The 12,144-nt window shown below is 41.1% G+C and overlaps 1 protein-coding gene across 2 annotated transcripts in view; it reads right to left on the minus strand.

Annotated features, from left to right (window-relative positions):
• Window positions 1–12,144, minus strand: part of LOC141739058 (amphiphysin) — a 124,665-nt gene that overhangs the window by 43,620 nt on the left and 68,901 nt on the right. For both annotated transcript variants that reach the window (XM_074575568.1, XM_074575567.1), the window contains exons 3-5: window positions 11,267–11,321; window positions 3,690–3,784; window positions 983–1,078 (exon numbers count right to left, since the gene is read on the minus strand). In XM_074575568.1, coding sequence (XP_074431669.1) covers window positions 983–1,078; window positions 3,690–3,784; window positions 11,267–11,321 — 246 coding nt within the window. The remainder of the gene's footprint in view (window positions 1–982; window positions 1,079–3,689; window positions 3,785–11,266; window positions 11,322–12,144) is intronic.

The following is a 12,144-nucleotide window of genomic DNA, read 5'->3' on the forward strand; positions in this document are numbered from 1 at the left end:
TTTTTTTCCAGAGTTGGAAAAATGCTTAAAATAGACTTCTTAGTATAGTTGCTCTGACACATAACTAAGATAACTGGAGTTCAACATACAATAGGAATTCTAATTTACCTGATACAATTATTTTAAAACTAAAGAAAAGTCCTTTGATATGCACCGACTTTACAAAGCTATACATTATATGTAAATTCCACATGCTGAGAGGGCATAAGTGCAGTTTGATTTACAAGCAAGTCTGAGGCTGAACGTCAGTAATGTTGGGATTTTAAAATTATTTTTTCTTTAGTCTCTGAGGTAAATGACATAGGGGATGATTGCATGATACCTACTCAATTATGAAGCATCACAAAGAATTTCCAGCTACGGCCTTACAGTCACATTCAAATATAAAAGTATCTACCTCTCACCTGTAACGATTCTTTACCCGCACACATTTCATTTAGCAACCATCTCCCTGGACTGTGCGCCAGCTAGGCATCTAGGAGAGGCTAGAATCTGCCTAACAGTCTCTCCTGATGTGTATTACAAAACCTTTTTATAACTAATTAAAAGACAGGAACCGTGGCTAAGTTAAGAGAAAGATATTTAGCTACCCACAGGTGCATATAGCCAATAACAAAAGGCCTGCTTTTCATGTTCTAATTTGTCTGGCATTTTAACAGCTGAAGAGCTTAATGTGTCCCTGTTGAAATTGATGAGAATGATCTCATACCAAATAAACAGGAACAGGAAAAAACATAAAAGTTTTATCTACAAAGGCTAATTTACTTCCAAGTACTACTGCATATTTTTGTTCACTTGGAAAATCTGTGCAGCCTAATGTCAGGGATTTACTTACAGAACAACATCTCTTACATAGCAAAAGAGAATGACTTCCACCTCCCCTCCTTTTTGATTCTTCTTTGCCTGTAATCTCATTTTCTATTTATTTTATGACTCAACAGTATTTTTACGAATTGTCCTTTATAGGAAATCGTTACTGTACTTTGATATCAGGAAATTGTCCTAGATATGTATCCAAGGTCAACAACGACCCATCCACCAGTTTTTGATGGAAGTCTTCCCAAAGTTCATCACATTTCTGTAAAGGTAGAAAAGACAAAAATGTGCTTAGTACTTTAATTCCACTCCAAACCCCGGAGAAGTACAAATGTAATTGATAAAGATTAATCTTTCTGAAGTTTTAAAATGTTCTTTATAGCAATGTATCAAAGTGTACTAATAAGGTAAATGAAAAGGAATACCTTGATATTGCAAGTTTTACTTTCACAACAAAAGAACATTAAGTGCAATAACTAGTTTGTGTTTTCATTCTTTCAAATAGCAACTGCTGTGTGAAAATAAGGATATCACAGATTCAAGGTCTACCTCAGGGTTTCAGGTTCCTGAGGGACAACGATGCAGAATCTGAAGCTGCCCTAGTTCTTATGCCTATGAACGTTCCTTACACAGAAAAGAAGTACAACTAAAAATAGAAGAGTAAATAAAATAAAGGAAAAAAAATAAAACGGGTTTCCCATCACTTACAAGGATTTGTAAGCTTAGTTTTGCTTGGGCATTTTTAAAATAAAACCTGTGGAGACCCAGCCTAAGAAAGGTCTTTCCATCCCGTACTTTTTGTGCCATTAAGGTACATTTGATGAAATGGCCAATGCACAGAGAAGAACTCTGCTTCACACTGCTAGAGAACTGGGATGCCAGATACGAAACGTGCCAAATCAGAGGCAAAATAAACAAGCACACCCCCTCTCAGAAGCTTTTCAACAGTCCCCTTTGCAGCTCTGGGGCAGTCACCAAGAGACACCCCTTGTAGTTTTCCAGTTTTTAAGAATATGTTAATGTAGCTGATGTGACAAAGACCCCGTGGGGAGCAGGGTGAGATCCCTTGCCAGAAGCAAATCCAGTTACATAGAGACATAGTGCTCGAGGTCCCAGGTTCTCCGTTGAACAAGTCACTAGCACATGTTAAACATCCTCATCCCCCGTTTCTTTGCACATTTCAAAAATCACTGAACTCCCTCCTTTGACGGGAGGGAGGGTAAAGGGGGCAAGCACTGCTCTGCAGGGCTGTTATCCTCACTGGCAAGTCCGGAAAGCTACTCCCTAGTGTTTGTTTTATCATAGGCTGTAATATAGGGCATATTATAAATGCTGTGTGATGCCAGCATTCAGTTCATTCATTTCCTACCCTAACAGGGTCCCTAATGACTTATTACAATCTATTAATCATGGTTAAAAGAAATACCCCATTTATTAACACAATATTTAATCACAGTGGTCTACAAAGCAGCACAGCATTAGATCATCGCAAGCAACTGCCAGTCTTTTGCATTTGTCTTTGCATCTTGCTGATACAAATTTGTGACAAATTAAAATCATGGAGGTTTTCTGAAAGCTTTACGGGCTCAAAAACCATTGCTGAAGAGTCCTTTAAGCTATCATCTTTCCTACCATACAGAATAAAGTCATTTAGGTGGATCCCTTTTGGAATGATCATTTATATCCTGGACTGCAAAAATACATCATTCTTTTTTACTCTAGGTTGAGGGATGCATAAATCTACGTTTGTGATTATATAGGGGAAAAAAATCAGGAGCAGAGATTTTGTAATACTGCCCACAAGTCTCTTATTAAGATAACACATCTAACGTTTATCTCTATATCTAATAGAGATTAAGAGCCAAATTTTGGTCCTTCCACACACAATTACAAATTTCTGAGTGTAAAAATCTATTTAATAGTCTACAGATACAAGATGAGGTGCTACAGCAAGGTGGAGCAGATCTTCCAACTGTTTAACCTAAAACAATAGAAATGGTATGGTATCTTAAATTAAAAAGTTTGGAAGTTGGGTGCTTTTAAAATCAAAAACACGTCATGCCTTCAGCAGCAGGGGAGGGCAGAGGAAGGCACAGGCAGAGGAAGACACAGAGAAGAATAGTCATTATACGCAGATTTGGGAAGACTGCTCCGTCTTCCAGTTCCTTGTTAATTATCTTCTCCGGGAGGCCTTGCAAACAACGCCAGGTGCTTAAAAGCTGCACTGATAACAGTTCGCACTTTCTTGTACCACCAGCACATTTGCTGACACACTTCCCCTAGAATTAAGGCTGTTTAAGCAGGCAGTTCAGAGCACATCAAGCCAAATTCCTGCAGTGACCTCTAGAAAAACCTATTCTTTAATCACTGGAGGAAGCTAAAAAGGCTAAAATGAATATTGCCCTGCAGCCTAATTTGCCCTTAAATTCCAGATTCTTGTCAGAGAGAGGCTAGCGTCCCATCAGATATCCTGTTCAGTGCCGCTGGCTCAACAGTTGTCACATGACACACAAGGATAAGCAGATTAGGTAATTTTTAACATTCAATTGAATTGAGAATCCCGACTGTAAAACCGCATGTAAGATACCTTGTACAAACTTGTCAATGTGTTGCTATCAGGACCAATTCTGCTCACACTGATGTTGACCCTCAGTGGGAGCTTTTGTCAGCTAGTTCGTAAAATAGACATTGTAAACGCAGCATCTGGTCAACAGGAGGTGCATTTCACAAGACCAATAATTTCCATGCTCAGAAAAAAGGATTTAACATGCAACAAAGAATTAAGGGAAATTTCAGACTTACACTTCTCCTCAACAGCTCGGATTAATCCATTTGCAGCCAAAATACTTTTTTTCTCTTTCCACACATCTTACCTCTCCAATCATTTTCACATCTTCTCGTCCGTACCAATCTGGCTCATACACTTCATGAAGAGACTCTGTAAGCTTCTTTGAAGCATCTTGCATCCCTGTAATTAGACAGAAGGAGGGACATATAACGGCAAACTACAAGAAACAGTTGCTAAATATCTTTATTTCGACCCACATGTACCCACTATACTATTCCCTCTGGCATGTTTAGAATATCGCTTTCAAGAGCTGAAGCAAAACCTTTATTTTCACCCAGCTCCACCAGGTTAACAAGAAAAGTCCCTCACAGAACGATTAACTCGTATTTAATATGGAGAAAAAAAGTTTCTATCAAATTATGGATTCCATTTTCTATTCTGAACTAAACATATCTCAACATGAACAACAACTCGGAGGGTAGTCCTGCCTACGAAAGACATATAATACCCAACTGACAGACTGTCACTGGAAAGACAATCAAATAGCGACCTGCCTTTGGTTATTCTCAGCTCTTCCACTCTACAGAATAGTCTCCTACCCGGCCTGTAGCGAGTACTATGCCAGCCTGTAATGAGTACCACGCCAACCTGTTTGAAAGAAGAGGCATTTGCAGGGTGGCACAGTTAAAACGGCAGAGATTTATGGAATTGCTGGCTATAAAAATGGACTTAGAATAAATAGGTCTGCGCTAAACAAAAGTGCTCCCTGGAATGGGGGAGGTCACACACAGGTAGAACATATCTCAAGATTTCTCTGTTTCCTTGTTTTCAAAGATATTTAAGTCTCAAGATCTTCCACGTGTAAAGTGAGAGTGGTTGAGCCTGTTATTCTTGTGCCCACAATAATGATGGTGACCTAACGGTATGTTCATAATGAAGCAAAGGACTGGCAAGAGCTGAGACAGTGTCAAGGGAAAAGATGCCTGAACTTGAGAAGAGTGCCATAACAGACCTGGTTTTATGAAGAATTATTATCTTGTATGCTCACCCAGTAGGTTTAGAAGTATGTGGAGCCCAGTGCTTATTTACGCTTGCAGCAGGGTGGTGTCTATATAGAAGGGGGCTAGGCCAAACCGCATCAGTCACCTTTGGAGCTCTTGCCTACCACAGGTGAAACAAGAACAGGGACTTTTGATGGTTATCACTCTGTAATACACAGAGGAGCTGGCTTAAATGTAAAGTAGCTTCAATGATATTATGAGAAAGAGCCTAAATCTATCTTCAGTGAGATCAATTTGACCCCAGTGAATAAATTACTGCCCTCAGTGAAGTCATTGGGCTTTACCTTTCCATTTTGATGGAGCACCAGTACATTAGATGTTGACTGTGATTCTAAATCCAGTGAAACCAAACTGATCTCACCTAACGTGCCAAGAATCAGTAATTTTAAAACGTCAACTTTATTTCAACTTCTTTGCAAAATATGAACAACACTGCTATTTTTTTTACCTATCATTAACTTTTTTTAAAAAAACCACATTTTTTCTGCAGCCAAAGTCTGTTTACTGCAGCACATCTGTGCTATCTTGAAAGTATCTCTAGCGTGATCTTCAGATTTAACTGCTCAGTGGCTGAATTTAGGAATAACATCAGTATTTCGTTTTCTGCACAAAGAAATGCTCAGGAGTGGAAAAGGAGAATTAATTTGAAACCTGAATGTCTAGAATAGCGGACTTGACCTTATCAGTAGCTATTCTGCCATGCACTCCAAAACACACGCTCAAGATAACGACAGGAAAATAAATGCAGTAATACACACTTCCTAATATAAAAATGGTGGTCTATGGAATGGGTAGGATAGGAAAAAAGATACTGAAAAAGCTGAAGGCAGATGGCTATTCTCAGACCTTGGGTTCAAGGGAGAGAATGGAGTGGGAAATGGGGAGAACAAGTACAAAGGAAACCCTGGTGTTCAGAGCATACAAGCTTTCACCCTTCAATCAAAAGGTGCTGAGCCAAAACAGAATATTTGATCTCTTCAGGGATTGTCTTGAGGGTGCTTTTTAACAACGGAGCTCAGCTCAGAGAACTGATATAGCACAAGAACTTAAGGTGCATTTCATAGAAATTAACTTAAGATACGTTTCTTCCTTTTCTCCTTCATGGTTAATGCTTAGGATGATGTATCACCAGCTAAGAAAGGGTTCCTGAATAAAGGGGCTTTTTTTGCCTAGAATATGCCAGATTTCAGTAAAATACAGAAGATCTTCACATATTTTTCCAGGCAGCACTCATTTAAAATCTTTAATGCCACTGCAAATTAATCAACTTAGGAGGCAAGGCAAAACCATCACACTATCGCCGTGCTTAAGGAGACTTGCTTCTGTCCACTGAGGGCAAAGGCACAGACCAGGAAGGTTTGCAGATCCCGGCTCACACTTGATCCTTTCTGATACCTGAACTTCTGCCCTTAAGTCTGACGCGTGCTAAACCTGCCACGTAGGTTGCTGGGGCAGGCAGGCAAGTACAGCCACTCGCTAATCCCTCCTGCAGCTCGCTCTCAGCTCGGTCGCAGACCAGCCTCGGGTAGAGCACCTTTTCCTACGCAGACTTTCTTTTTTAAGTACTACAGGACTCAGGCATACATCTGCTTAAGAGAGTAAGTAAAAGCCACTTAATATCCCACGCTTGAGTCATATCAAAGTTGCACCAACTTCCACACTTTTTTTTTTTTTTTTTTCAGTTCTGAGAATCTGGTAATCAATCCTCCATTCTACCACATTCCTGTAAAAAACATCAATGAAGTCCAGCTGCAGCATGAAGCAAGTGAGCATTACAGTACTTGGCTTCTTCAGTCAGGGGCTTCAGTCTGAAATTTCCACAGGCCACGGTCATCCATCCTACTCCCCTCCTACTGCATCTACGCTAAGTTTACCGCAATACTCCAAATGAGTGCATAGGTAAATACCAATCCAGTGGCTTCCCATTCTTTTTCATGCCGGTGGGCATAAACTTACCATGTCCAATGTGTTTTTTTATTTGGCTGGTTTTCACATAGAATTATTTCTTATTCACTGATACCTTTTATGCATTATTCAGCACTAAAGTTAAGAGGATTAGTGTCTCAGCCACAGACTGCAGCCTGTCCCTCTCTGCTGTTTTTAACTGCTATCACTGAGAAAGACAAATTGTTCCAAGCAAGCCATTAAAGTACTAAGAAACGCAAAATGAATTTTTACTGCTAATGAACAGTTAGAAATTTATATTTAATACCAATTGTTTAATTTGGTACCACTTCTTCTTGGTAATTGGGTCACTCATTTAATAACTGCAAATGCCAAAATAATCGAATCGCTTAGGAAAAATGATGCTAAATAATCCAGTTACTGAAGTCTGAGGCTCTCAGATGAAATCATCCCTCTTGCTATGGGAAAAAGCCCCTGTCCCTGGAACCCCAGAAGAGGCCCCCATGTGGTAGGGATCGTGGGGGTGGCAGTGCAGAGACATTCCCGTTAAGAACCCTAGAGATGACAGAGGGTAAGTGACTCTTTGCCATCACAATTCCAGTGTACTCAAGCTCCCACGGAGATCGCGACTGGCCTGGGACTCCCTGTCAGCCATAGGACCCATATACTGTGGGGTTTCCACACTACCCATCAAGGGAATCTAGGCTGAATCATGGAGAAAATTCCATTTTTCTGACGGAGTGAGGCACCTTGGTGGCACCTCTTAATATTTAATTATTTGAGTGGGGAAGAGAGATTCATGTGTGGCTCTCCAGGGAAATGACCTATCCGACCATAAGGATTGTATCTGTTATTGCTAGTTACCCATTACAGTTGCCACTGGAACAATTCAATCATTTCATAATTCATTACTAAATTTTACAGAAAGATGATGAATAGTTGTATTGCTTCTAAGAAATTACATGATTGATTTTAGGATTTGTGTGTCTGGAGGATATGTGCAGTTCTGTCAGCCACAGACTGACAGCTAGGCAGCTTACAGACCTCCAAAATCTCCCCTTGCCTACCTGTACATCAGTTGTTATTTCTTACTACATTAAGCCATCTGAAAAGTATGGTGCTTCTTTTTCATGATGCAGGATTCCTTTTTACCTCTGCCGCCTTGCCACCTCCATGCAGACCCAGGTTTACATCTCCCCATCTGCACTGGCACTTGCAAAGAGCTCAGGGTAGAGAATGGGAGACTGATTTAAGGTTTCTTTAACAATTGGCCCATAAAACTGTTCAAGTCGCCTACAGCTCTCAAAAGCTAAAAAAAATAAACCATGAAGTAGAGAACCCAGATACACGTTGCCAAGGAGACTGGAAGAGACAGAAGACGGAGGCATGAGATGAGTATAGCTATGGGGGATAGTACACAGTCTCGTCAGTACAAACACCACTGATACATAGCAGATGTTAAGCTACCGTGCAGGTGAAATAAAACAGCACATAAAAGCCATTCACAAGGTCACCAGCTTTACGACAGGGTTCCTCCAAGTCCCTGAGTAACCAGCAGCAAAGAGCAAGATCCAGCTAAGTCTAAGAAGCATCTCTGAGCAAGAGAAAGACTGCATACAGCAAAAATTCTTTTACAAACGTGTTATACTAAACCTCAAACTGTCAAGTATATTAAAACGAAGGGATAAAGCATCATAAGAAGGCTCAATTGACCATTCCTTGCTTAAATTGTGCCTGGATCTTGTACTTCAGCTTCCAATATCCAGTCACTCAAAAGGCATTTAGCGAAATGAAACTTATTCACAACATACTAGCGTCATAAAATGCTTTTAGTTAAAGTTAGCGATCTTGCCAATTCCTGAAACGCTTTAAAATGAACAGCTTTTCTCACACCCGTAAGAGTACAAGGATGCCAAGTGCATTATTTTCCAATGATACGATTGAGCTTTTCCCCTGCAAAATAATCCTCTGATGACAGCACGGCTCCAAGGCACAGATGTCCTAGGTGCAGAAATCCCACTTCAGTGCCTAAATATGGGGCTTCCCGTGCTTTTGTACATAGCCATCCCAAAATCTTTTAATGATGGTAGTCCTTCAAAGAATAGCAACCATGAGACTGTACGAGTTGCTGGATCTGCTTCCACCATCATAAATCTGGAAAGGTCTTTGCCACTGCTGAGCTACTCAGTTTTGGGGAAGCCTCAGCCAGAGCTGTGTTTGTGGACTGAGCTGTCTTGGGCTGTCCTCCCACTCCACAGCACGAAGGTGTGCCAACAACACGTGTGCCAAGGATACCCACTGGTGGCTTGTTGGCACTGGAGAATAACATTTTTAAGGCTTTTGTGAGCTGCTTATGACTGGCTCTTTTTTAAGACATGAAGATACTGAGGTGTTAGCAAACACTTCATTCTCAGTAAGAAAGTCAGTCCAAATTATTTTCAAATATGGACTTACAGGCCTGCAACAAGAGTAAGATGCTGAACAGAAAAGCAGGACTAAAAAGGCAAAGCTTGCATAATGAAAAATTTTGCACGAAGTTAAAAACAAAAAGTGGTGCAAAGAGTAGCCCACTAGAAAGTAAACCAGCAAAAGGACCAATAAATGCACAGAGTACTAGGAAAAGAAGAGAAAGAGAGAGAGAAAAAAAATGAAACATGGAGAGGAGGATTGTTGTCACCAACACGGAAATCAAAGCAGCATGTAAACAGTCAGCCTACGTGACAGAAAAGCCATCTGGCCAACAAACAGCTTCATCATGCTGCTTCTGAGTGTCTATCTGATAATGGGTGTGGGGAAGGGATGGTTGAAAAATAAAAAAGTTAAATCAGCATCCAATGGGTTCCTCAGAAATGACTAAAACCAAAAGATATTGTGCAAAACCCTACAAGGCAAAATCCAAGAGGGACCTAGACAGGGTTGAGAGGTGGGCCCTTGCAAACCTCATGAAGTTCAACAAGGCCAAGTGCAAGGTCCTGCATGTGGTTCGGGGCAATCCTGAGAATAAATATAGGCTGGGCAGAGAATGGATTGACAGCAGGCCTGAGGAGAAGGACTTGGGGGTGCTGGTGGATGAGAAGCTCAACATGACCCAGCAATGTGCGCTCACAGCCCAGAAAGCCAACCACATCCTGGGCTGCATCAAAAGAAGCGTGGCCAGCAGGTAGAGGGAGATGATTCTGCTCCTCTACTCTGCTCTGGTGAGACCCCACCTGGAGTACTGCGTCCATCTCTGGAGCCACCAACATAAGGACATGGACCTGTTGGACCAAGTCCAGTGGAGGGCCATGAAGATTATCAGAGGGCTGCAGCACCTTTCCTATCAAGACAGGCTGAGAGAGTTGGGGTTGTTCAGCCTGGAGAAGAGAAGGCTCCGGGGAGACCTTATAGCAGCCTTCCAGTACCTAAAGGGGGCCTACAGGAAAGATGGGGAGGGACTCTTTATCAGGGAGTGTAGTGATAGGACGAGGGGTAGTGGTTTTAAACTGAAAGAGGATAGATTTAGATTAGCTATTAGGAAGAAATGTGGGTGTGGAGGGTGGGGAGACACTCTCTGAGGGTGGTGAGACACTGGAACAGGTTGCCCTGAGAAGTTGTGGATGCCCCATCCCTGGCAGTGTTCAAGGCCAGGCTGGATGGGGCTTTGAGCAACCTGGTCTAGTGGAAGGTGTCCCTGCCCATGGCAGGGGAGTTGGAACGAGATGATTTTTAAGGTCCTTTCCAACTCTAACCATTCTATGATTCTATAAAAATATCTTTTGTCTGGTACAGGATTTTCCTTGCCCAGCCCACCCAGCAAATAACAGACAGTCAAAGATGTTAAGCTACTGCTTTGCTCCCTGTTTTACAATTCCAGCTGCTGAAGCTCTATTATGACACAGTGATTTCCAAGGACGTTAATACTCATTTGTAACTGGAGCCAGGTAAAGAATACACACACACCTACCTATATATATGTATATTTATCTCAAGAAACCATTACTATGTCTCTGTAAGTCGACAACTCTTATTCCTTTCCCTTTAGCACCAGGCCTCCAACTCCTGAGAGGTGGCATGAGAAAGAGAACACTGCATATGATGCTGAGTGTGCTGGATTTACAAATGTTCAGTAGGATTTAAATAGCTGTTTACTTAACCCCTGATATTTAAGCACTGACCAGTGAGCTTCTGCTACTTGGATTTTCAATGTAGTATCGAACGAGATCACATTTGATTTTTAAATTTTACAAAGCATGGGTTAAGCAGTCAGAAATATAGGAGAAATCACATCCTCGCAGGGAGCGTGATTTTGGAGGGAGATCATCGTCCAGCTAGTAAGACCTGGCAACGTTACAGTTGTGGAGATCAAGCAATCCCTTGCCTTGCATGGGGTATTTCATATTTTAGCATTTGCAAAGATGAGTAAGAAGATGCGTAGATTTTGTGGGTGCTCAAAATGCATGCAACGTGAGAATCTGGGCAGCAGTCCCACGCACAAAGGACAGCCAAGGACGAGCGGTGCATGCAAGACTGTACACACATCAGTTGACATCAAAGGCGCAGAATCCCTAGCAACGGGCTAAAGAGCCTGTGCCGGATCCAAAGCAGAAATGTGGACTACTAATGACGAAAGCGATATTGTTTGTATTTGTCTTTGTATAACTTCAACAAGTTAAAAAACTTTGCTTTATGAAAACACGATGTAAAACTTAAAAATCACCTTTGATGGCTGCTAAATATCCTCTCAGTTCTCTCTGGAGCCTGGAACCCTCTGCCTGGAAAAGAAAAAAACAAAAAAAAAAAAAAGCAAGGAAGTGAAAACACATTTCAATTATGTTATCGAAAACACTTTTCAGTTATATTTTATGCCTTAAAACATGCATACAGTATGTCAAACTTCACCACAAAAAGCAATTTCAGGAGCTATCTATCTGATGAATAGTGTCACATACTGCAATCCTATGCAGAGGTTCATCCAGAAAAGGTGGCCTGGCCAAGATGCTATGCATAGTGTACTCTCTAGGCTAAAATTTCTGGGTTTATTTTATCAGTCATCTGCACATTCCAGCCAAAGAGAGGCAGGTATATTTTATGGCCAAGGTCCAGTTCAAGTCAGCCTGGCCAATGTCCTAACCTGAAACACAAAGTAGTATAATCAAGAATGGCGCACCTCCACTGGAAACCACTCAAATGCGGGCAATCTAGACTTGGAGAAAATCCATGCCTTTACATAGATGGCTTATAACTTTTGCAAACGGTTTTCCAAGTATTTTAACATTTTCCTATTTTGCAAGGAAATAGCTACTAAAAAACAATAGCATTAGCTATTTTGTTTAGCTTGGCTCCTGCATCTTGCTGTCTGCTGTGAAATCTCAAATGTTTCTTTGGCAAATACATCAAAACGATCTTTCTTTATCTTGTATCAACAGCCTTTGAAAAACTCAGAATAGACAAAACAAAACGCGTTCCTTTATCTCTGACTGCATCACAAGTTGGACTTCACAGCTCCTTGGACTTGCAATAAAACCTGTGCTACACTATAAAACGTACTTTACTGCTAAAAAGCTGTTGTCCAGGAGACCTTCAATAGCCTGAAGA

Source organism: Larus michahellis, chromosome 2, assembly GCF_964199755.1.
Source record: "Larus michahellis chromosome 2, bLarMic1.1, whole genome shotgun sequence".
Lineage (NCBI taxonomy): Eukaryota > Metazoa > Chordata > Aves > Charadriiformes > Laridae > Larus > Larus michahellis.